General features: G+C 22.6%; 2 protein-coding genes across 2 annotated transcripts; one reads left to right on the forward strand and one right to left on the reverse strand.

Moving 5' to 3' along the window:
- Positions 1 to 388: 388 nt before the first annotated feature.
- EsH8_VI_000708 (WD40-repeat-containing domain protein) lies at positions 389 to 1,834 on the forward strand (the record flags this gene model as incomplete). The annotated part of the gene is made up of 1 exon (XM_083271961.1): positions 389 to 1,834. One exon carries the CDS (start codon positions 389 to 391, stop codon positions 1,832 to 1,834), a length of 1,446 nt encoding a protein of 481 aa, XP_083127135.1.
- Positions 1,835 to 1,949: 115 nt separating this feature from the next.
- Positions 1,950 to 4,356, reverse strand: EsH8_VI_000709 (P-loop containing nucleoside triphosphate hydrolase protein; the record flags this gene model as incomplete). Its single annotated transcript, XM_083271962.1, has 4 exons — positions 1,950 to 2,689; positions 2,748 to 3,379; positions 3,438 to 3,874; positions 3,940 to 4,356. The coding sequence occupies 4 exons, from the start codon at positions 4,354 to 4,356 to the stop codon at positions 1,950 to 1,952; spliced, it is 2,226 nt and encodes a 741-aa protein (XP_083127136.1).
- Between the last annotated feature and the right edge of the window lie 23,398 nt (positions 4,357 to 27,754).

Raw genomic sequence — 27,754 nt, forward strand, 5'->3', positions numbered from 1 at the left:
ACCCTCGCGGTAGTATCCGCCCATCGGTAGGTGCCCGGGCAGCTGGAGCTCTCTGCTCAAGTAGTCGTACACACTGTGTACATGATGGCACCGAAGTAACTTTCGTTCTTCGGTGGTCCCCCGACATCTGTCGTACGTCCGTGCTCCCAGCAACAAAGGAAATGCAACTCGGCCGAAACGCGTTCTTCCACACGCCAAGGTTTTGCACGCGAGGCTATTTCCCACGCAGGAAACCAAGCTCAGCCTGCCGATTTTTCACATACTCTAACAGCCTCGTTGACGAACGAAGACAGCAATCTCGACGCGACACGATATTGAGCGACTTCTGTTCAGCTCAAATACTCTGTCGAATTTACTCTACTGAGTTATCCTCCCAATGGAAGTCGCCATGTCCAATTCGACCGAGCCATCGTCGGGCACTTCCCTCCTGGGGGCACTCCTCGATGACAATCAAAAAACAGCCAAATCCATTTATTCAGATTCGCCCAACATGCATACGAGAAAGCGACAGAGGGCCGAGCTTGGCGACTTGGCGGTAGAAAACCCCATTGATAGGGCAGCCGCCGACCGCCGCTTCAGACTCGAGTACATCGACATTCAACAACTCCCACCAGCCCTCGCCGCCAAACAGCCAACTCTCGCCAAATCCCGGAGAATTAAGGCACAATCCAACACGGAACAGGCTCTTGTGAAGCAGCGGCCTGCTCAAAGACTTCTCGAAGGTTCTAGCGGCTCTGGTGCCGTCGTTGCACAGAGTGGAAAGTCAGCTGCGATCGAGAACGCCTCCCTACACCAAACCTCCCAGTCAACAAGCCTAATCCAGGCAGGCGTATCAACATCACACATTGCCAGACCTGAGTGGCACCCTCCATGGAAGCTAATGAGGGTTATATCGGGCCACCTGGGATGGGTACGGAGCTTGGCTGTTGAGCCTGGAAATAAGTGGTTTGCTAGTGGTGCTGGCGACAGAACTATCAAGATTTGGGATCTTGCCACTGGCTCCCTACGCCTTACCCTGACTGGCCATATATCGACGGTTCGTGGTCTTGCCGTCAGCCCCCGCCACCCGTACCTGTTCTCGTGCGGCGAAGACAAGATGGTCAAGTGTTGGGATCTTGAGACAAACAAGGTTATCCGCCATTACCACGGACATCTGAGTGGTGTCTACACCCTCTCCCTTCATCCGACACTAGATGTGCTGGTCACGGGCGGCCGGGACGGTGTTGCCCGGGTTTGGGATATGCGAACAAGAAGCAACATCCATGTCTTGTCCGGTCATACGGGGACCGTGTCAGACGTCAAATGTCAGGAGGCAGATCCCCAGGTCATTACTGGCTCACTAGACGCAACAGTTAGACTATGGGACTTGGCTGCTGGAAAGACGATGGGAGTCTTGACGCACCACAAAAAGGGTGTCCGAGCTTTGGCTACGCATCCTCACGAGTTCACGTTTGCAACGGGCAGTACGGGCAGCATCAAGCAATGGAAATGTCCGGAGGGTGCTTTTATGCAAAATTTCGAGGGTCACAATGCTATTATTAACACCCTCAGCGTCAATCAGGAGAATGTGCTCTTCTCGGGTGGCGACAATGGCTCTATGAGTTTTTGGGACTGGAAGACGGGTCATCGCTTCCAAGCCCTCGACACTACGGCACAGCCAGGATCCTTGGATGCCGAGGCTGGCATCATGAGCTCGACCTTTGACCGTTCCGGGCTACGGTTGATCTGCGGAGAGGCCGACAAGACAATTAAAATATGGAAGCAGGATGAGAAGGCGACGCCTGAAACGCACCCAGTTGTTTGGCAGCCGACGCTGGCACGGCGCAAATACTAGTGGCTAGTGTACACCGATGCAGAATGGCTTAGATGGAAACAAGGCAGACACTGCCATACTAATAGATACCCGACTACTGAGTTTCCCTGCCATCCGCATGGTGTGGTATGGCTACCTAGAAAAACAGACCCAAAGCCTTAACCTCACCATCATCTCTAAATGCCATCCTGATTTCCTCATCTCCCACGGCAAGACGAACCTTGCTTGGTCGCTCAGCCCTATGTGCTTCCAATACGATAATGCCTGCACCTACTAGTTCTATTGCCGCTCGACGAAGCGCTAGAACCTCAGTCACTCGAGTACTCTCCTTGCCCTGACCGACATCTCCTAAGGTGCCGCTTATCAGGGCTGAGATAATGCCCAAGTCCAGACCTCCCGCGTCAAGTTTCAAGATGCGATGTAGTTCGGTCATGATATCCCCGAATGTTGTCTCGATGGTGCCGTTTCTCTGGATTCGGACTAACAGGGCGCTCAGAAATAGCTTAGGCCCGAATGCCAGAGATCGCAAGTATTGTTGTGTCGGGTTAGTAGTTGCCTCGTTGATGGCTCGCTTGATCGTTGCTATTGTAACCTTGACTGGCTGACCAAATGTCTTACCATTTCTCGCCATAGGCCGTTGTCCTTTCTGGTCTGTTTCTGCCAAAACATTACGACTATCGGCCTCAGCCAGTTCCACCGCTCGTCTGCATATATCCAGGGCTCTTCTGGCATCACCACTGACGGCCGCCACCTTTCGGCTAGCGAATTGGATGGCATCTGATTCGACGACATTTCCTGGAACACCCTCTAGTCTAGACTGTATGATCTTCATAAGTTGTTCATGGTTGTAACCTGGGAACGTGATTCTTGTCAAGCCTAGATAGCCCGTTAGCTTGGCCAGCGCAAGACCCCACTGTAGACCTTATAGACTTACCAATACGGCTGCTAATTTTGTTACTGAGAGTCCTCTCTGGAAGGTCCATGGTATTCGCAACTGCTAGGACGATAAGTCGACTATGCCTTAGGCCCGGCCAATTAAAGAAGTTGTACATGACGCTTTGGTTTTTCGTCACTAGCTGGTCCAACTCGTCCATCAAAACAACACATGGCGTCCGGCGAGGACTGGGGTTGTTGAACTCTCTCTCCAGAAGGTCGATGGCTTGTGTGGGACTAACGCGTTCACCCTTGAGTGCCTCCCATAGAAGACTGTATGACTGGTGAGGGTCCGTTATCTTCATGCCATTGATCTCCACGAAGATGAAATCATCCAGTTCGTCGGCCCTCACACAGTCCTCCAGACGAGATATTACTTCCCTCACGGTCGCAGTCTTACCAGTACCAGGTGTGCCAGCAATGTAAATACAGCTTCCCGTACCGTCCGCAATCGCTGTTTCCAGGTGCGAATACACTAAAGCAAACTCACTCTCCCTGCAGGGCAAGGTTGTTGGCACAGACGCAACATGGAGTTGGGACCGGGCTAGTTGAAAAGGCGACGACTGCAGGCGAGTTGGGGACAGTTTTCTTGTCCCCAAAGGCGTGAATTCCAAGGTTTTTTTCAACAAGATCCTGCAAAGGAAATAAGCAACAGAACCACAAGCATGGCAGGTAGGTGAAAGATACACACCGTTTCCGAGACGACGGTGTAGTTACTGTCCGATTACTTCCACCAGGTGTAGAAACTCCGTTTTTGGTTGTCCGTTTTGGCGTCACTGCAGTAGTGGTGCTGTCGGGCATCTTATAAGACTGCTCTGGCGTTGATTCTCTCGCGGTTTGACGCCTCCTTGTCGACTTGGTGTGCAATTTAACAAATTCGATAAGCTCGTAAACGCCCTTTTCGCTGGCGTGGTAGACATCCTCCCATACAATTTCATCTGTATAGGTAGCCGTTCTTGTGTTGCAACCACGGCGGCATATGAATATCTTGCCGTAGTCAGGTGAGGATCTTGGGACCTTTCCTAGTGGGTATCTTCGAGAAAATTCATGGTGAGACAAGACGATAGCCTTGCCATTGATGGCAGCCAACGGGTTGATGTCCCACGAGGGGGATATGTACAATTCATTCTATAGAGAGTAAGTGTCAGCCTGAGCGTGCGCTGGGAATCCAATCTTCGTGTTAGACAACGTACAGGCAAGAAATCAGACCGCTTTCTCTCCTTGTTGCGGATCTCTTTCTCTGTTGAGAACCACATGAAATTGGCAGCCTTTTCCCCGTCCTCATCCTCTACGAACTCGCAAATAACCCCAACCCATGCTTCATTTGAGCCTTCCGCCTTCAAGAGAACACAGTCACCGATGTGACACTGAAAACTGCCCATCCGAGCCCCCGTTATCTGCTCTTCGCCGCTTGTTCTCTTCCGCTTTCGAGGGGTTTCGATTTCGCTAACGGCAGAGCTCAAAGTTTCAGAAGCTTCTGGTTCGCATATCCAGTCCCATGGCAAATCCTCGACACCAAGCTCATCGTCTGAGTCGTCCCTTGCGACGCCTGTGGATTTATTGGGCTGCCGCCCGCGGTTTCCGGTTGACGAAGGTGGAAAGGGAGGCATTTATACTTCTAAATAGTGCTAAAGACTTGAAATGTTAACTTAGGGTATGAGAACATAACAGTACTTCGCTTCGGGCATTCGTTCTATGTTATGTTGAAGACAATTGTGCTAGGGAAGTGGGACTAAGATTGTGGCCCGGAAGCAGACTTTCATACAACTATACGCGTTCCACGTAACTCCGAAAATACGCGTGAGGAACGGGTAGTCACGTGATATTCGTTAAGGAGATAACTGTATTAGCAGAATGCTAACCTAAAAGAAATTTAGTTATATAAAGTTTTTATTTCAAAGTAATAATAATTTAAAAGCACTATTTAGTAATAATTAATAGTAATTAAATTATATTAGAAATTTATGTAATATTTAACTTAATAAATATAGCTTTATTATAAATTTCTATATAATATACTTTCTAGTGTTTAGTATTTTAGGAGTTTATATAATATATATATTATAAACTATATAAAACTATCTATAAGTATATAATTAAGTATTAATGTTTATTAATAATTTTTTAGTATTATAATAATAAAATTAATAAACTTACTATAAATATAGCTTTAAAGATATATTAATAATACTTATTATATAGCTTAATTTTTATTTTTTAATATATATATCTATACTATTTAATAAAAAGTATATTTAATATTAAATAAATAATAATAAATAATAAATTTATAAAAGCAACTATTTAATATTATAAATTAAATTTTTTATAAATCTAAATACTTAATATATATAAAGTTAGCTATCTTTATAGCTACTTTATTAGTTAGTTTTAGATATATTTTACTAGTTAATCTAAAAGATATTTCTTTAGCTAACTTTAGTTTAATTTTAAAATATATATACTAATATATATAATTTTAACTTTAAGGTATTATTTATATTTACTTACTATTTCTAGCTTATTAATATTTAAATATATATTAGATATTTAAAATACTATATATTAAGTTAGTTTATACTGTTACTTTTTTAAAAATAGTTTTAATTATAAAGATAAAAACATTTATTTATAGAATTAAAGAGTATTTATATAAAAAGCTTTTACTATTTATAGTGTTTTTATATTATTTCTTTATTATTAATATACTAAATAACTATTAAGATAAAAAGTTAAATTAAGTACTATTAAATATAACTATAATAGATAAAACTATTATTAGTAAATAATTATAAGTATAATTTAATAAAACTCTATATTATGATTTTATAATATATATATTAAATTATAAAAAGTATAAAACTATATAACATTAATTATAGTTATAAATAAATTTAAATACAAAATTACCTATTTAAAGATATTAACTAGAACGTTTATAATAAATTGAATTATAATAGTATAGCTATGTAATTAGTATAAGTTATAGAGTATAATCCTTATAGTCTTTATTACGTAGTATTAATAGTAGTATAAGTTAAATTACTTATATTAATAAATTTATTACTTTATTACTATAGTAGCTTACTAGCAGCCTAGTATTATATAAATATAGTTAAAATATATAATATAATAGTATAAATTTATAAATAACTACTATTAAATAAAATATTACTACTTTTATATAGATTTTAAATTATTATATAAGATTTATACTTTAGTTTTTATTTAGTATATTAATTTAATAGAGGTTTTATATAATAAAATAATTAAAACGGTTATATAAATAAAGATTATATATACTACTTATAAGAGTTTATTTATATATTTAATATAGCTTTTTCTTTACTATTATAAATATATAAGTATATAAATTATTTTTAATAAACTAGCTTTCTATTTTTTAACCTTAAAGTTATAATGTTTTACTTAGACTTTATATTATATAACTTTAATGCTATTAAATTTAAAGCTAAATTATTAAAGTATTTAAAATAGAAAAATACTAAATATAATAAATATTTATAAAGCTTAGTTTTATATAGAATAAGATTTATTTAATATATATAGTAAGTTGTTTACTATAGTAAGTTATCTACTTTTCTTTAATTTTATATTTTTTATCTTTATAATAATAGTTCTATATATATAACTATAATCTCTTCTTTAAATAAAAGGTATATTATTTTTATATTTAAAGCTACTAAAAAAGACTAAAAATATTTATATAAAAAGCAGACTCTATATATTATATCTTTAATATACCACTTTATAACTAATATATTAAGTAAATACTATAAAGTAAAATATATTTTAAATTTATAAAAATAAGTTTAATATAAGAGATTATAAGTTTTAAAGAAATTACCTACTTAACTAATTAAACCGTTCTACTTAAACTTAATAATATATAAAATATAGCTAATTACCTCTTTAATAAACTTAATATAATATATATTAAACTATAAATATTACTTTTGCATATATAATACTACTATACTTTAAATGTTTTTATAATATAGACTTAATTTTAAAAGAGGTTTAAATAAAGACTTTATATTTATATAAGTTTAATTTATATAATTATAAAAATGTAATTATAAAATATAAATATAAACTTATAATATCTATAATTATAATAAAACTAGATTTTTATTAAAATACTATTATATAAAAGGTTATTATAACCTTTAACTACTATATAAGATTTAATATAAAGTAGTTTAGTATTTATAAATAGGTTTATATTATTTAAAGTATATTTATAAAGCTAGATGTTATCTCTATATATTATAATAAATAGTAAATACTATCTCTCTTTTTAGTATCTAAATAGCTAGTTCTCTACTAAATAGTATATATATTAAAAACAATAGATAAAATATAATTAAATTTAATCTAAATTAGTTAAATAATTTTAATAAGTATATAAATATAAAAACTATAAGTATATTAGTATTAATTAGTAAATCCTTAGTAAAAGATTAGCTATTTATACTTACAAAAGAAAAATATATACCTATAAAGATTATAATATTTTAAGCTTTAGTTTTATAATATAGTAATACCTAACTATCTATATTTATTATTTTTATTTAATTTAAGCCTCCAGTTAAATCTTTATAATAAAGTCTTTTATAAATAGCACTCTTTAGCTTTTAATTTTTAATAACTAGAATAGCTATATATCTACTAACTATAATAGTTATTATAAAAAGTAAAATAATATTACTCTTTATATATCTCTATTAGAATAACACTTAGTATAACTAAATAATAGTAAAGTAATTAAAGGTAATTAGAGATAAATATTTAGAAATTAACTTAGTATTTATTAAATCTTTAGCTATTAAACTTAAAGTATATATAATAATATACTTAGATTCCTCTATATAGTAAACCTAGCTTAAATATTATAATAGATTAAACACTATTTTAGTATAGTACTTATAATATATATATACTAAAGTATACTTAACAGCCTCTCTATTTATTATATAAGCTTTAGTCTTTTAACATCCAAAATAATTTAATCTACTAAAGACTTTATATAGTAAGGAAATTTAAAAGATAGTAAAATATAGATTATATATTTTTCTAAATATAACTTTTATTATTATTAAAGATAGCTTTTTATTTACTTTATTTAAAGAAAGATTAATTAATATTAAAGTACTTTATTAGTACTGTTATATAAAGTAATTAACTTATAAGCTAAATATATTAGTAATAGACTTTATATAGTAAATAAAACAGTAAGTAAATACTATAAAGTAAAAAAAAGACTAACTATATTTTAAAGAGTTATTTAATATAGCTAAATTAAAGGTAATTGAATAGAAGAGAAATGTATTAATATAAAAGAGAAATATATAGTTTAAAGAAGTATTTATATAGAGGTAAAAAAATTAAATATATAGTAATATAGAAATTATAAAAAGATTTAATATAATATATAAACTTATTAAGTAGTTTAAAAGACCTTTAAAAAAGGAAGTAATAAGTAGTTTTATTTAATTTTATATAATATAGCTTAATTAACTTAAGAGAATAATAAAAATATTTAAATAAAATAATTAATTATAATAGATAACTAAATATAATATATATAAATATTTAAAGTAATATCTTAATATTATTATAAAAAAACTAGTTTTTTAAAGAAAAAATATTAATAAACTAAAGAAATCTAGACTTAATATAGTAAATAAGCATTTAAATATAAATTAAATATAAAACAAAGTAACTAATTTTAAAAATGTATATTTATATATAAAATAAATAAACAAAACTTAATAAAATATTATAAATAAATTTTAAACAAATATAAATATAAATATTAATATAAATATAAATATAAATATAAATATAAATATAAATATAAATATAAATATAAATATAAATATAAATATAAATATAAATATAAATATAAATATAAATATAAATATAAATATAAATATAAATATAAATATAAATATAAATATAAATATAAATATAAATATAAATATAAATATAAATATAAATATAAATATAAATATAAATATAAATATAAATATAAATATAAATATAAATATAAATATAAATATAAATATAAATATAAATATAAATATAAATATAAATATAAATATAAATAAATATTTTATAAAGTATTACTAAATAAAAGACTATTAATAGCTATTATATAAAATGTTATTATATATACATATAATTTATAAACACTTTATTATTTTAAAATATTATATTAAATAGACTTTAGTATATATATATATATACTATAGGTATTATAATATAATAGTATTTAATTAGTTATAATATCTAAGCTAGGTTTACTATATAAAGGAATCTAACTACATTATTATATATAGTTTAAGTCTAATAGCTAAAGATTAACTAAACACTAGGTTAATCTCTAAATACCTATCTCTAATTACCTCTAATTACCTTACTATTATATAGTTATACTAAGTATTATTTTAACACTAGTAATCTTTTCTTTATAGCTATACAACCCCCTTTTTAATACCCTTACTCTTGCCTACTTATTATATAACAAGTAGGTAATTCAACTTATAGGTTTCTTTCTATTTCAGCTAGATAGGCAGCCTTATAGGTTTAAAATTCTATAGTTTCTTTCCTTTTACTTACTTCTTTTATAATAGTAAATTACTAGTTCCTTTCTAGTAAATTTCAGCTATATAATTACATCCCTTTTTCATCTATATATAAACTTCCATCTTTTTCCTACTTTTTATAGGCTTTTTTTTATTATTAATTCTCTTTTTTTCTTATATATATCTAAGTATACCTTTATATACTTATAACTTTTTATTACTTATTTATATATTACTTTTACCCTTTTTAGTTTTATACTTACTAACTTATTAACAGCTTTTTATATAATCTTTATTATAGCTATAACCCTTATTAATATTAAGAACTATATTAGCCCTTTTAGCTAGATTATAATCTAAGGTTAAGGTGATGTTTACTAGATCTACCTTCCTATTAGTAATAAGAACTAGTATATATTTATAATAGCTTTTACTATTAGTATATATTAATTTCCCTTTGTTATATAAGTCTTTTTAGTAATATTTATTAAATAAGAAAAAAAGATATATTATTACTATTTTATTATATAATATTAATATCTATATTAATAATAGTAATAGCGTTTAAAAGTTTATTACTAAGCTTATCTATTAGAAGGAATATTTCCGTTTTATTCTAGTTTAGTTATATAGCTTTTATATTACTACTTATCTTTATAAGTATACTTATAATACTCTTTACTAATTTTATACCTGCTATTATATTAATAACTTTTAGAATAATACCTATATTAAATATATCTATATATTATATAATGCTTAGTATAAGTATTATAATACTAGTAGCGATATTAGTAGTAAGACTATATTGAAATCTAGCTTCTTTAGTAATAATAGCTTTAGTAGTAGTAGTTCTACCCCTTATATAGCTTAAAGTTATAGTTATAGTAAATATAGTAGGTATAATAGATATAATAGATATAGTTATAAATACTATAGTATACTTTCTATTAGTAGCTAGAATATCTTAATAATTAAGGGTTGATTTCTTAAGGTTATATTATATAATAGAGGTGTTTAATTTAGTTTATCTTAAAATATAGTTATATAAAGGTAGTCTTAGTAATTTATAGTATTTAAAATACAGTTATATAAAGGTAAACTTAGTAATTTTAATATAATTAATTACTTTCTTTTGTATTTACTTTTGATTATTTATATATATCTCTATTTTAATCTTTAGTATATTTATTAAGATTAATTATTTTAATATAAAGTTTACTAATTTCTTAGTAAAGACGTCTATTAAGTTGTTTTTACTATCGATTTATCTAACCTTTAAGATCTCTTTCTTTTTATATAATTTATATAGAGATATAGTATTAATTATAAGTTTTTTTTATCTATTATTTCTAATTTTATAAGGTATTTATATAGTAATCTTAAATCTAAATAGATAGCTATAAGTTTTTTTTAAAGTAAAAGTATTTAAAGTATATAGTTAAGCATTATACTATAGGGAATACTACTATTAAACTTTATAGTTATATTATATAACTTGCTTACTAACATGCTTCTAGTAACTCTTTTTTACTTTATTAAACTTTAGTAGATAATATTACTTTAGATCTTAAAGTTAGTAGTTATATAAGCTATCTCTATAGTAAGTATAATTATAAATCCTAGTTAAGATAAAAGGTTGTTATTATTTATAAATAATCTATTAGTAAAGATATATAGCTTTATATAAGTTAAATCTAATAAGATGTATATTAACCCTTTTTTTATTTTATTAATTTACTATTTTAGTTATATATTTAATACCTTAATATCTTTTTATTTTATTTTTTAACTTATATAGCGATAAATAGATTATAAAATACCTCTAGTTAATAAATAGATATTAAATATATATTTTATATATATTAGGTAATATACTATTATTATATTTCTTATATATTAAGATTAATTATATAAAAGCTGTTAATTTATTCCTTTTAATACAATGTAATATTTTCTTTAAGGTTTTAATCCTCCCTTTATTAAAGTTAATATCTTATTTTTAGTTTAAAACTATCTTTAGCTTTATATAAAAGTCTTTATTAACAAGCTTTTTTTATTTAAGAATTATATAGTAATAAAGCTAAATATATTATTTATCTATATAGCTATAATTTTAAAGTCTTTAGTCTACTTATAAAATAAAATAAGCATAAGTTATATATTAAGGTTGTTATCGTAAGGGATTCTAGATAATAGTTATAATAGGTCTTAAACTAATATAACCTTAACTTAGCTAATTTATATAGTAGTTATATAATATATAAGAGTGCTTGTAAGGTATTAATTTTAAAGGTTTATAAGTAGTTATATAATAATAGTTTTTACTAATAGGTTATATAATTAGATATACGTTTAGGTAATATCTTTAAGTTCCCTTTTTATTAAGAAGTCTTATATAAGCGTTAAGCCTAATATTAGGATTAGTCTCTAGCTTATCTATTATATAGTTGATGTTTATATTAAGATGCTTTTCTTTTTTTATCTTTATATTCTTATATTATTAGTCTAGACTTCTTAATTAGCTTAGTTATCTTATTTTTAATCTCTTATACTATATAGGTTATATGAATCTATTAGTTATTATACTTCTTTAGGTTATATTATAAAAATATAAAGACTTTTTACTTAACTAAAGTATTAATCTCTAATATATTTAATTCTTTATATAATCTACCTAGTATTATAATAATATTATCTAAATAGAGTTTAATTATTAGGTTGTAATTATTTTATTTCTTTTATATTATAACTATTATATAGACTGTTTTCTTAATCTTTTTTTTCTTTTTTCAGTTAGTTAATTAGAATATAAACCTTTTATCTCTTTAGTTTTTCCTTTTTTTTAATTAGTTAATTAAAACTTAAGATTTTTAAGCGACTTTTAAATCTAATAAAATAATCTCTTTTACATAACAGTATAGCTTAATATATATTATATAAAACTAAATAATATTATTTATTATATTAGTTATAATTATATAACTATTAATACTTTAGGTCTTATATAAATCTATTTATTTTTTATTTTCTCTTTAGATTAATATTTTACTATAAAGTAGTAATAAAAAGACTTTATTAATATTTAGGCTATTTTATATATCAATTATATAGTTAATTTCTAGTTTTATATAAATATTCTTTAATATCTTTATAGGCTTCTAAATAGCTTCTACTTATTATATAACCTCTAGTAATAATAGTAAATCCTTATTAATCTTTTAATATACTTTAAATACTAGTAGTATTAATATAATACTATATAGCCTAGCTTTATTATTTAAAGCTTTAATTACTATCTAGAAAGTAATCTTTTTATTTGTATTATACTTAATCTTAATATAAATAATATTATATATTTATCTAAATAGGCTATATAAACTTTTAATTTTTTCTACTACTTAATAAACTTTTATTAATATCTTTTTATATAAGATTCTTATAATCTTAACTTTACTTTTAAACTTTATTAATATAAAATTAATTTTTAAGTTATATATAATATAATCTAGTAAGCTTATATATATATAAATCTAATATTAATATAAAGCGTTTTAGGTATATTATATAAATAGTAATTTTAAAAAGGTTGCCTATTAAAAGCTTATTTTTATATTAATAATATATAAGATATTTTTATTCTTTAGTTATGTAACGTCTATAATAATCTTATAATTAAAATAGCTTTTATCTTTTAGTAAAAATATAAAATATTAAAAGGCTTAGTTATATAATTAGTAGTAATAATAGAATTTCTAGATATTCTTTAAACCCTTTTTATTTATATCTTAATAGCTAGTATTCTTAAGTAATTAATATAAACGTTTTATATAGGCATCTTAAGTAGTAGTATGATTTTTTAAGTTGGCTTTTTATAAAGAATATCTCTACTTTTATATAACTAATATTAAAGAATTCTTTTTTTAAATAACTAGAATTATCTTTTAATTCTTTTATATAATAATACTAAATATATTATTAAAATATACTTCTAACTTATTTATATTATATAGTAAGAATAAAAACGAAGTTAATATATTTAAGATATATTATATAACTTATTTAACTAGATTATTTATTTTAGTAATTCTAATAAATAAAATATATTTATAAGCTTTAAATTATATATATTAACCTTAATATTTAATATACTTTTATATTAAGATTCTTATATAAGTAGGCTACTACTTATAGTTTACTAACTATAAAAAACTTAGTTATATTAGTATCTTATAGATTAAATTAGTAGATTATTTTATAAAGGTTTTATAATATAAATTAGCTTGCCTTTTTTATCTTAAGTATTAAGAAAATATCTTTCTTTATTATATAGTAAAAAAATAATACTATTATTAAGAAGTTAGATATTAATTTATCTCTTATATCTTTTCTTTTCTTATATAAGTCTTATAATAGGTTATCCCTTTTAAAGTCTAATAAGTATAATATATAATTATTATATAAGGTTAGTTAATTTAGTATTTTATAAACTTAAAAGTATTAATTTATTATATTTTTTTTTCTACTTTAAGGTGATTTAGTAAGTAATATCCTTCTTTTTTATAGGTAAAGTATCTTTTATTTAATATATTTAGGCGGTTAAATTATAGGTTTAATTAACTTTACTAATATATTAATATTAGTTAATATAATATTAAGTATTTCAAAAAACCTTTTTATTTATTATATACTTATTTATAATAGTCTTTATAGTTTAAATTATTTTACTAGTTTATAAAGTTAATATTATATAATAAAAAGATTATTTTATTTATTACTACCTAAAGAAATACTTTTAAATTAAAGAATAATACTTTATATATTACTTTTTATTATATTAAAGTAGATTTTAGTTTTAAGATTTTATATTATACTTTTATAAATATTATATAAAGTAGTAATTCTCTTTAATATTCTTTTTTATAAGCTTATTATATAAGCTGTAGTTTATTAAGTAGACTCTTTAATACTTTAACTATTAGTTTATTTAGGTTTTTCCTTTTTACTTGAATAAATATTAAAGTTATTTAGTCTACTTAATATTAATTATAGTTAATATTAATATTAAACTATATAATCTAGTATACTATATATCTTATTCTACCTCTTATTAGGTCTAATATAATATAAATAGAAGTCTTTTATATAATTAGCTAAGATATCTAGAAATATTATATAGTATTATTTCTTTATAATTTAACGTTGTTAATAAATACTAATAAAGATTTATACTTTATTATAGAAAATATTATATAGTTTCTTAATATAATTTCTATCTTTTTTTATTTCTTTTAAAAGGTGGATATTATCTATAAATTATATAGTCTATTATATATAATTTATCTTAATTAGAGGTTATATATATTATCTCTTTAATATATTATTATTATTTACTATTATTATTAAGGTAGCTATAAAAAGTTTTTAACTTCTTATATAAATCTTACTCCTAATAATATATTTTAAATAGGAAATTAGGCTTATTAGATCGGTTTAGTTATTATTATATAAGGTAGTTCTATTAATTACTAATTATATAACTACTTAATTATAGTCTTAATAGGAGATAACATCTTTTAAATAGTAGTAAGTAGCTATTATTATTATATCTTTTTACTACTTCTAATTATACCTTTAAGATATATATTATCTTATATAGCCTTTCTAATAGTTTGTATATATCTAGAATATAGATATTTTTATATTTAAAACTTATATAAACTTTTTTATAAGTATATAATTTATTTAATAAAACTAATATATTATCTACCTTTAAAAGTTGTTAAGTAGGCTACTTTTTAAGCTACTATTTATAAAGTTAAGCTAGATAATATCTATTATTATATATATAAAGAATATATTAAGTTTTATATCTAATAGTTTTTTTAGTAATATTAATTTATATATCTTATAGTATTAAGTTAATTAGTTCCTTTTATTATATAATTAGAACTTTACTTTTAAAGGTTATCTCTTTATCCTTTTAATTAAGGTTAAAGGTCTAAAACTTGTATTAATAATACTATTAATTAGCTATTATATCGTCTTATATAATATATAGCTTATATAGATATATAGTAGTATATATAATCTTCTTTAGTTATTATATATATTAACCTCTTATCTAGTTCTTACTTACAAGGCGATAGTAGGGGTTTTACTTATATAAGAAATAAAGAAATTATTATCTTAAGGTTTAACTACCTAGTTCTAACTTACCGGTTGATAGTAGTTAATCTAAAAAGAAAGTATAAAAAGTCTATACGGCTTAATCTATAGACTTAAGTCTTATCTTTTTACTTTTAATAATCTATAATCGCCTAAAACAACTACTAATTAGTATTAAATAGCCTTTAGTATATATATATATACTATAGGTGTTGTAATATAATAGTATTTAATTAGTTGTAATATCTAAGCTAGGTTTACTATATAGGGAAATCTAACTACGTTGTTATATATAGTTTAAGTCTACTAGCTATAGATTAACTAAATACTAGGTTAATTTCTAAATACCTATCTCTAATTACTCCTAATTACCTTACTGTTATATAGTTATACTAAGTGTTATTTTAATATATTAAATGTTTTAAATAGTAAAATTATATATAATATATATAACAAATATAAACTAAACTATTAATATAATAGTAATAACTATATAATTTAAAAAACCTAGTATTAATATAATTAATAGTTTAGTTTTATTTTCTTAGTATTTTTAATACTATTAAGTTCTATACAACTTTATAACATTAAAATAGTATTATTTAAAAGGTTTAAAAATAAAAATAAAAATAAAAACAGTATATTAATATAATATATATCTACTTAATATAAAAACTTAATACGTTATATATAATAAAATATAAACTTTACTTTAAAATATAATATTTAAATATAATAAATAATATATAAACTACTATTCTTATATATATAAATTACTATTTTAATATATAAAAAGTACTAAATATATTAAAATAAACTAAAGTTTATTATAATATAATTACTTACTAAGTTATTTAGATATATAGGTTGTTATTTATTAATATTTATTTTATCTTTCTAGTTTTAGTATATATATATTTATTAATAATAATAGTATTAAATAAGGTAGCTTAATTAATTTTAGCTGTTAAAGCTTTTAAAAAAGACTTTAAACTTAATATTAAAGCTATAGCTATAATTTACTTAATACTTTATAATACTTTAACATCTAGTTAAATAGTATATATTAAGTTTAAAATTATTTAAATCTTTAGAGCTATTTTAAACTTTACTATATATTTTATATATATTAATATAATTTATTATTACTATAATATATTTTTAATATTAATTATATAAAGGTGTTTAAATATAAAGGTCAATAGTAAAAAGATAACTTTTAATAGATTACTAAAAGAAAAAAGATAAATATAATTTTTATTCTTAGTTTTTATTTAAAATAAAATTTAAAAAAAGTTAAAATATAAAAACTATAAAGAGTATTTATATTTAATATGTAAATTCTAGAGTTTTATAAACTTTTAATATATATTAAACTACTATTACTAAAGAAAGAAAGATTACTTTAATTATATATAGAAAAATTAAATCAACTAGTAATAAAATTAAAACTAGTATTATAGACTTTTATAATGTTTAAAATGTTAATTTTTTAAATATAAATATAATACTTAAATATAAAAATCTTCTTTACTATTACTATAGATATATAAATAATTCTTTAATTTTATTTAAGATAAGTCTAATATATAATAGATATAGTATACTAAGTAATAAAAATCTTTATTTCTAAAAAATAGTAATTCTAAAGTATAAAATAATTTATTAAATTTACTAAGTAAAGTTTTTAATATATTAAATAAAAACATTAAAAAGTTAGAAAAAACTTTTAAGTTTTATTAATCTTGAATAGTATAAAGTTAACTTAGTAAAAAAGTATTTAATATATAGTAAAGTTAAAAACTTAAAATAAAACAATAATATTAAAAAGTAGATACCTTATCTATTATATTTTATTAAATACTCTTTTTATATAATAATTAAAGTTAAAAATATAACTCTATATATTTAAGATTATATAGGTGTACTTACTTTTATAGTTACTATTAATATATTAATCTTAATAGGAATCGTTTCTCTCTATTTAATAGCTTTTATTTTATTATTATTATTATTAAAACTAAAGTAAGAATAAATATACTTTTAGGTAATAAATAAAAATATATTACTTAACTATTATATTATATATAGTTTATATTAACTAAATATAGTTAGTTACTTTTATATATATTTATTTTATAAAAATTAAAATAAAACTTATACTTTAATTTATTTATATTTACTAGTTAGAAAATATTTTTAAAATATTTACTATTTAAATAATAAATTTAATTAGTTAAGCCTAAAAATAATTAAACTATTTTTTACTATATTAAAAGAAACTATATTATACCTATTTTAATTACTCTATATAAACATTATTATAAGTAAAAATAAACTTAAAAGCTAAGTATATTTATTAAAACTATAGAAAACTAATAAAACTACTAGTATATATTTTATATATTTATTAATATTATATATAGTATAGGGTTATAGTATATTATTCTACTCTAGTTAACTATCTACTTAAGCAGCTAGCTAGCTTATATAAAGTTAGTAGTTAGTTTATATAAAACCGGTATATATAAGCCAGCTTTATATAGTCTATATAATCTAAATAAATTAAACTACTTTTAACTTGAAATTGCTTTTACTAAAGAAATTCTGCTTTATAATAGTTATAAGCCTAATTTCAGCTTATTTATAGGTAATAATACCCCCTCTACTATAAAGCAGTATGATACCTAGTGCTGCTACCTTTCTTATACTCTTTATTTTAAATAATCTTTATATATAAAGAGCTAATTTAATACATTATCCTATATAAGTATTAATTTACTAACTATAATAAGGTTATAAAGACCCCTTTTAAAATATAAAGATTAACAGCTGTAATATAATATATTAATATTCACTATATAGAAATAGAAAGTTTAAAAAATATTTATTTAAAAGGTATTTATATCCTTTCAGGATTTATAGAGAGTATCTATATAAAAGCGTATATTTATAATAGAATTTAAAGCTAGAAAGAGATTACCTTATATAACTTTAAGTGTGCTAATCCTTTACTTTATCTACTACTATAATTAAACTTATAAAATAGAAACCTCTTTAAAACTAGTAGCTTTTACTATATAAAGTAAAGATATTAAAGATGTATTTATTTTATATATTTAATAGTTATAATATAATAAAATTAAACTCTATAAACGTTAATAAGCTTATAATTTTATCTTATTCTAAATTCTACTAGTAGTCTTATTAAATATTATAGAACTAGTTTATTTAAAGCTCTTTAATAATTCTAGATATCTAAATATTTAAAGAACTAAATAAAATTTATACTAACTAGTAATATATTAAATAAACTTATAAGAGAAAGATGTAATAAAGCTGTTTTAAACGGTTTATTTAGTATTAAAATAATATAACCCCTTTCTATCAGCTAAATCTTATAGTATTACTAAAGTATATAGAATACTTACTATTAAGACCTTTTTCTATATAGTAAAACTATAACTTACTTTATTATAGATACTAGTTAAACTTAATAATATTACTAAAAAGAAATATTTTGGAGGTTTAATATTAATTTTAAATTAGTATAAAGACCTAATTAACAACATATTATATAGAAACCTACTAAAGTTATATAAAGCAACTAGAGTATATATAACACTTAGTAGTTACTTTAGATTAAAAACTACTAACTATAATATATACCTATATAAACGCTTCAACTATAATTAAAAGCTGGTTAACTATAGATTTATAGAATTTACTTTTTATAGTAAATTAAAGGTATATAGAAGTAAACTTTCTAATAAAGGCTATAACGATATTAATAAATAAATATATATCACTCTATATAGAGATAAAGAAGAAGAATTAAATAAAGAAGAAGAAAGATAATAAGGTAATTAATATAAAATTTCTATTAAATAAAAATAGTTATAGTTATAATAGATTTATTTCTACTTTATAACAACTTACCTTCTTTCTTGAATTTATCTTTTAGTATATTTACATCTTTAGTATTTAGCCTTTACCCTTTAAGTAATAATATAGTGCTAGATAACTATAAAGAAGCTTATATTATAAATAATAAGGCCTTCTTTAAGCTAGGTTTATTTAAACTTTACATAGATAATATCAAAATTAAGTTAAATATAACATTATATATAATAGAAAGATATTAAATATTAGTTATAAACCACGTTATAGATAAAATTAATAGTCTATTAACTATTAACTTTATATTAAAAAAAGTTACTTTTATATTCAGATTTTATATTGATATAGTATTAAAAGGCTTTTTATATAAACTAGAGATTTAGTATATTAAGCTTAGCTATATGCTTTTATTTAAATATATAAAAAGACTTAAATAGTAAAGTAACTAGCTAAAACGATAAACTTAATTTTATTTAAATATACACCTATTTAATTATATTTAGATTCTATAAATATAGTTAATAAACTACCTAGTAAGCTAGTTATACTTATAGCTACTATAGTTTTTATAACTATCTTTAACCTATTTTAATATATACTAAAAGATTAAAAAATAAAAGATAATTTAATACCTTAAAATAAGACGTTTTAAATTTAAAGCTTTTATATATCTTTTATATTATACTTAAAGAGTAAAAATTAACGAATTATGTTGTATTTAGCATAAATATAATTTAATAGTATATCTAAATAAAGTATTATTATAGTATATATTAAAACAGTAGTTAATAACGCTATATTATAGAATCTTATTAAATCTTTTAAATTTTTGAAATATCTATAATAGATTATACTAACTACTAATTATATAAAATAAATAAACCAGCTAAATCTTTAAAACATATTTACTTACTAGAATAAATAATAAAGTATTCTCTCTAACTAGACGCTTTAAAGTATAAGTTAGATAATAATATAATATAAAGTCTATAAGATTTAATAAAACAATAAGACTATAATAATTAATAATAAAGGCAGTACTAAGTATATAGGCTAAAAGATTATTATAGAGGTAGTAAATATGCTTTTATTATCTAGTTTACTAAAAGATCTCTAGCTTAGAGTAGTATTTATAGAACTCTATATATATATATATATATAATATAAACTTATTACAACATAATAAGTAGATTATATTAATTAAAATTAAAAATATATAGTTTAAATAGTACTTTTACCAGTTAGCATATATAGCAACTTTTATTGAAAATTTATATCTATTAAAGCCAGATATATATATATATATATATATCTGTTAAGTCTACTTGTTAATAAATTAAAGATTTACCTTATATATAACACTAATAAAGCATTAAAACTAAGTAAAGCTATATAGGTTATAAATATTATTAAAGATAATACGTATATATAGAATCTATTTCTAGATATATTTAAATTAATTAATATAATATATATAACTTAAGTAATAATATTAACTCTATATTAAATATAAACATCTACTAGTAATAAATAGAAAAGACAACTTGCAATGTTAAGCTTATTAATAATAGTAATACTATATAAAGGTAGTAATAGGTTTTAACTTTTATATTAATATTAACTCTAAAGGAATTATACCTTTTAGCTTTATTAATTAAAAGCAACCTTCTAAATAAAGCATTAACTATACTAGTAGATAGATAGTAAGACTTTATATATAAAAAGATATTAAGAGCTATAATAATATACTAGCTATAGGCTGCTTTAAATTAAAGGCTAGAGATATAATATATATATAGATTAAACTAGTTAATAATATAAGTTACTTTTAATAACTTAATCTAGCTAGGCTGGCTTTAATATTAAATTTATATAGCTATCTAATATAAATATAAAACTAGTACTATAATTAAAGTTAATTATATAGTATATATACTTAAACTACAGCTAACTAACTATAAAAACAAGCTAATAGATTAAATAACTATTTAAATAATATAAGAGATAGTTATATATACAACCTCTAGATATAAAAGAGAAAGTAGTAACTTTAAAGCTATAAGGGAATCCTTAATATAGACCTTCTTTTTATCTCTTTGTAAAGGATAACTATAATAATAAAACAACTTATTTAATACCTTTCTATCTAATTAATAGACGGCAACTAATAAAGCCTTATATAGATATACTATACTCTATATAGTGTTTTATAATACTCTATATAAACTAGTAAACTAATAGTTATTTTACTTATAACTAAATAGATAATTTTATTAAGATAATCTTATAAAGGCGTTTTAATTTTAAAAAGAACTTAATAAATTACTTTTAAACCTCTAAAAGATATTCTACTATATAGCTATATAAAAGATTAATAAACTTAAAAGACTTAATATTTAGATAATTATTAATTAATCTAATATTTTAAGCATAAACCCTCTTCTATTAAAGTAGATATTTTTATATAGATAGAATTAAAATAGATATTTTTATATAGTATAAAGTAAACATCTATATTTAAAGAGATTTTTAACTAGAAAATCCTTTTAAAAAGATATATATAGTAATGTTTACTATAGATATATTCTATATAGTAATAGTAGTTACTATTTAACTTAACTTTAAAATTAAACAACTTTATAATATAAACATATCCTTTAATATAAAATAAAATCTACCTAGTAAACTAGTAATCTATAAACTATAAAATAGATACTATTAAATAAGGACCTTTATATCTTTATTTTAACATACTAAATAATATTTATTCTCTTTTATATTAATAATGTTCTTATAATATACTATAGGTTAAATATAATAAAGGGCTAAAAACTTATAAGTAGGCTAAAGAAATATATAAAATAAAGAATAAAAGTAATACTAAATAGTATTTAGAAATAAAAATTATTTAAAACTATATAGTAGACAAGATATACCTTTATTAAAACTATTATATTAAATATATAGTAGTAAAACTTAACTTTAATAATAGAATCTAACTAGTAGTACCTCTTTTATTTACTATATTTATATATATACTATAACGATTAGTAAATAATCTACTTTATAGTAAAACAAAGCAAAATAAATTACTAAATAACTTTAATCTATTAATATCTAGAATATATAATTATACTAAAAGTATATAGTAGATAGCTTTAATATAATATATATACTAATAAATAAAATATTAACTAATAAGATTATTAAAAACTTACTTTATATAAAGTTTAAATACTTTAAAGCTCTATTTAGCTTATAAGATATATATAGTAAAGCAGTTTAAAAGAATGTATAAAATAAAAGAATAAAAGAAATAATAAATAAAAGCTTTAAAGTTGTTATAATTAAAATATAGCCTACTAATTATAAAGCTTAATATTACTTCTACTAAAAGTTAAAATAGTAATTTATAGATAAATAAAAACTAAAAACTATTTATTTTTATTATAAGTAAAAAAGACAACTATTTATATTTAATAAAGTTACTTAATATAGTATAATGATTTAAAAGATTAATAAACTACTAATAAAGTTGTTAATATATCTATATATTTACTTAGTAGTAAAACTAAAGATTATACTAATAGATAAATTAGAAGATACTAACAGCTAATAGGTTTTAGCTATATTAATGCTGATAATATTTTTCTCTTTAGCTTCTTGATTTTATATCTCATTACCTTCCTTTTTATTAAAAGGTAGCATAATCTAAAGAAAGATCTAAAGATCCCTTTTTATTTTTAATAGTTACTATAAACCTATTAATAAAATTATATATATAGTAAACTATATACAACTTATAGTATAAAGTACCTTTTTATTTAAAACTATTTAAAATATAAAGGCTAAAGTAATAATTAGACCTACTAAAGAATAGTAGATTATATAACTTAAAATATAGTAGTAGTATTTATAAAAGGCTTTAAAAGACTACTCTATTTAAACGCTTTAATTCTTTAGCGTTTTATAAAAGAGATCTTTATCTTCTTCTCTTTTACTTTTATTACTCTTAAAGAAGAAAAGTGATAGGCATAGGGCTGGCCAGCTAGAAGGACCAGCCACACCGTAACGTAGGACAAGCATGCGCCACCCAATGGCGCATAACCGGCCAACCCCATAGCCATCTCATTAGCCATCTAATTAGCCAACCTTAAGGCCATGCTATTAGCTAATCCTATAGCCATCTACCTGGCCAACCACTTACCTATCTCAGTATATAAGGCTGCCTTAAGCAGTCTTAAGAGAAGGGCATCTTCATTAATATATATAATTCCACCCCTAAGATCACTGTTTTACAGTCGTCTGCCGTCCCGGCTTATCAAAAAGTAAAGCCTGCTTATTATAGAGAGCCTCTACTATATTATATAGAGGTAGTAAAGAGAATACTATTAACCTATTTTCTATATAATATAAAGTTAGCTAACAACCTAACTAAAGAGATTTAAAATTGAAAAAATACTAAGTAATAAAGAGTTTAAAGGCTTGTTCTCTTTTAAAAGCTTTTGTTTTTTATAAAACGCTATATAGTAAATAGATTAACTAAAATATATATATAATTATTAAAGAGTAATAATACTTATAAGTCTCTTTTTTTAAAGACTTTTAACCTTTAGTAGACTTATTAGGAGACTTATCTCCTTTAGTTTTAAAAGACTAAACATACTATAGATATAGCATTTAGTATATATACTATTAGGCTGTTTAGGCCGCTACTTAAACAACTTTAAATATTATTAGTTAAAGTAATATATAATTAGTTTATTATAGTTAAAGAAGATAAAAAGAAGTAATTAGTAAGAAGTAAAATATTTATTTTTCTATATAATACAAGCTAGCGTTTTTATAATAAGTCAACTAATATTATAATCTCTCTAAGTAATATACCTGTTAATATAGTATAATAATAGTATAAATATATATCTACTTTATTTACTTATAATTTAGAACTTTATATATAAATTAACCTTTCTGTTATTAATATTTTATACTAGATGCAGCTATATTTAATATATAGCTGCATCTAGAAGGGTGTATTATAATATAATGTAAAATTATAGTGTATTATTCTACTTAAGTAGACTATTTATCGAGACAGCCGGCCGGCCTATATAAAGTTAGTAGTCGCTCTATATAAAGCTAGTATATTTACAGTGGGGGGTTAAAAGTCTAAATACACATCATAGTGCGCCACGTTAAATCCCCTATGGCTTCAATTAGATACACACGTATATCTCTACACCCTAGGTACTAATATATAGTTTTTTATACATAATAGTGAATTTAACTATTATATATATAGGTTTATATACTTAGGTTTATTTTTTTAATTGATTTTATAGTAATATCCATCTTTAAAGTAGGTCTTCTATATAAGAAAGAAAATCTCAACCTAAAAACAGTACTAGTAGTACTATATTTTGCGCTAAACCCTACTATATAAACTAGTAAGACTCTACTGCTTTATAATTACTATATAGATAAACCTGTTATATAAAATAAAAAAGTAGATACTAAAAGCTTATTAAAAATAGTTAAAGTATTTAATTAAATTTTAATTTTAATTTTATATAATGTTCTTAAGGTTTTATTCTAGTAGGGGAAAACATAAGCTGTAGTAGGCTGTAGTAGTGTACTATAGGGTGATTCCAGACTTTTAACCCCCTACTATAAGCTAGCTTTATACAGCCTATCTAGTTTAAATAAATTAAGCTACTTTTAACTCTAAATTGTTTCTACTAAGAGAACTCTACTTTATAACGTTTATTAATATAAAGCTTAAAATATAATTATAAAACATTTTAGCTTACTTATAAATATTAAGAAAAGCCTAAAGATAACAGTAAAAGCGTTTATATTAATAATGTAAATTTATAATATAGTTAATAAATATAGATAGAAAATTAATAAGTTTATAAACTAAGTATTAATAAATTAGAAACTAATATTAATTTTACTCTAAATACTATATATTAGCTAATATACTAATATATAATATATTACCTTATTATTATTTTATAAATAAATAAATAACTTATTTAGAAAATTATATCTAGATTTTCTTAAGATATTTCTTTAAAATAGAGTAATTAATATATAGATATATATAATTACTAAATAGAATAACTTTTATCTAAATATAACTTCTATATAATATAGCTAAATTAGCTATAAGTATTATTCTATATATTTAACTTAATAAAGGTAGTAAAGCTAGCTAGCTATATTATATTTTATTTTAACTATTATATTTAAATGATTTTCTAACTAAAGGTTATAAAGATTAAATATAGTTTATTTATCTATATAGTCTCTATAAAATTTAAATAAACAGCTTTTAAAGTCTACTATAAAGTTAATATTTACAACTATCAGATAATATTTAGTAGGTTAACTCTTTATAGCTATAAGAAGTAGGCTTTAACTTTTATACCTATAAGGAGCTAATTAATTACTATTTATTATTAGAATACAAAGTACCTATATTACTTTATAACTAGTTACTTTTAATTAACATAATTATTTAAAGTATTTATTTCTTTTATTAAATAGTAATTTTTATTTATAATACTATTATTAAATATTTAGTTTTAATAAACATCTATTTATATAATATCTTGTTATCTTCTTTCTATTTAAAGCATTAACTTAGGTTTTTATTTATTACTATTATAATGTTAAAGCCTAGTGTTATAAGGTGAAATCTAGGTAGGTTTATGTATTATTATATTAACGTATTTATAAAGACTTAAAGGTAAAAAAGGTAAAATTCTTTATAGTTATACTAGGCTGGCTAAGGATCGCTTTTTTAGCTGTAGTAGATAGTCTCTAGTTATATACCCTGCTATAGAATCTTAAAGTTAGCTTCATCTAGTAGATCTCTCTATATATTATACTAGCGCTATAATATTAGTTTAAATTTAACTTATGTAGATAACTTATACTATAGTATAGCTAGATAGCAATAATATAGTATAACAACTATAGTGTAATAGAGAGGATTATAGTAGCTTAAAGTAGTTAAATGCTAATATAGGTTATATAATATAGGCTTATAGCGCCTTACCTACTAAGCCTTATCAGCCAACCTAGTCCTATAGATAGATTTCTTTCTTCTTTACCTTAAAGTTTTTATAATTAAATAATATTACTATATATCAGCTAGTATATAATTCGCTATTATAATACTTACTTATTATATAAATCTAGTTATTATTAATTTATTTTAGCTTTTAAAGAGCTAACCTTACTTACAGCTAGATGCTATCTATTTAACTACTATATAAAGTATTAACTTATCTATCTATTTACTTATTATTAAATATAACTAGCTATATTAGGATAAGTTATACTTTATATTTTTAAAGGCTAGTTATAAAAAGATTTTATAAATTAAAATTAAAATTTAATAATATAAAGTTTTTAAAAAATATATTTTATAAACGCTATTAAAAGTAGACTATAAACTTATTAAAACTTATTAAATTTAATATTTTTAAGTAGATTCTATTATAATAATAAGAAATAATAAGTTTAACTAATACTATATAGTAATTTTTTTTAAAAGGTTATAAAAATAGTCTTCTTTTAAAAGGTATTACTTTTAATATAAGGTAGTATTACTTTATAATTATTTTAAAACTCTTATAAAAAGTATTATTTAAAGTTTACTAAAGCATTTTAATATATATATATATATATATATATACTTAAAGCTTTAAAAGATATTACTATAAAAGTCTATATAAGTATAGTATTTAATTTTAGTTATCTTTATAACTCTATTATTTAAGCTTAATATAATAGTAAACTTAATATATATTAAAGATTAAGAAAGTAGAAATTTATTTTAAAACTAATAAGTAGACTAAAACAATAGCAACTATATTTATAGTATAATTTATTAAAGAAATTTATATTAAAGAAAGTAGTTTTCTTTTTAAAAAAGTAAATTTATAATTATTTTATACTATAATAGCTAGTATATTTATATTTTATTTAGTAGTAGTTAATTTTCTAGCTCTTTATAGGTAGTCTAGAATAGTTTACTCTTTATAAAAGCAAACTATAGTATATATTATATTATAATATAATATCTCTAGCTTATACTAGATCTTAATAGTTTAATCTAATTTAAAATAGTTAATAATATAAAGTAGGTACTAGTTTAAAACTTACTTTAACTATTATTATTATATATATATAAGTAAAGCTAATATAATAGATAAGTATAATACTAATAAAAGCTTTAGATACTACTTTAATAGTAATAGCTTTATTAGACCTACTACTAAGGTTGTTAAACCTTATAATATAAGTTATACTAAAG

Source organism: Colletotrichum jinshuiense, chromosome 6 (genome assembly GCF_051148585.1).
Source record: "Colletotrichum jinshuiense chromosome 6, complete sequence".
NCBI classification, from domain to species: Eukaryota; Fungi; Ascomycota; class Sordariomycetes; order Glomerellales; family Glomerellaceae; genus Colletotrichum; species Colletotrichum jinshuiense.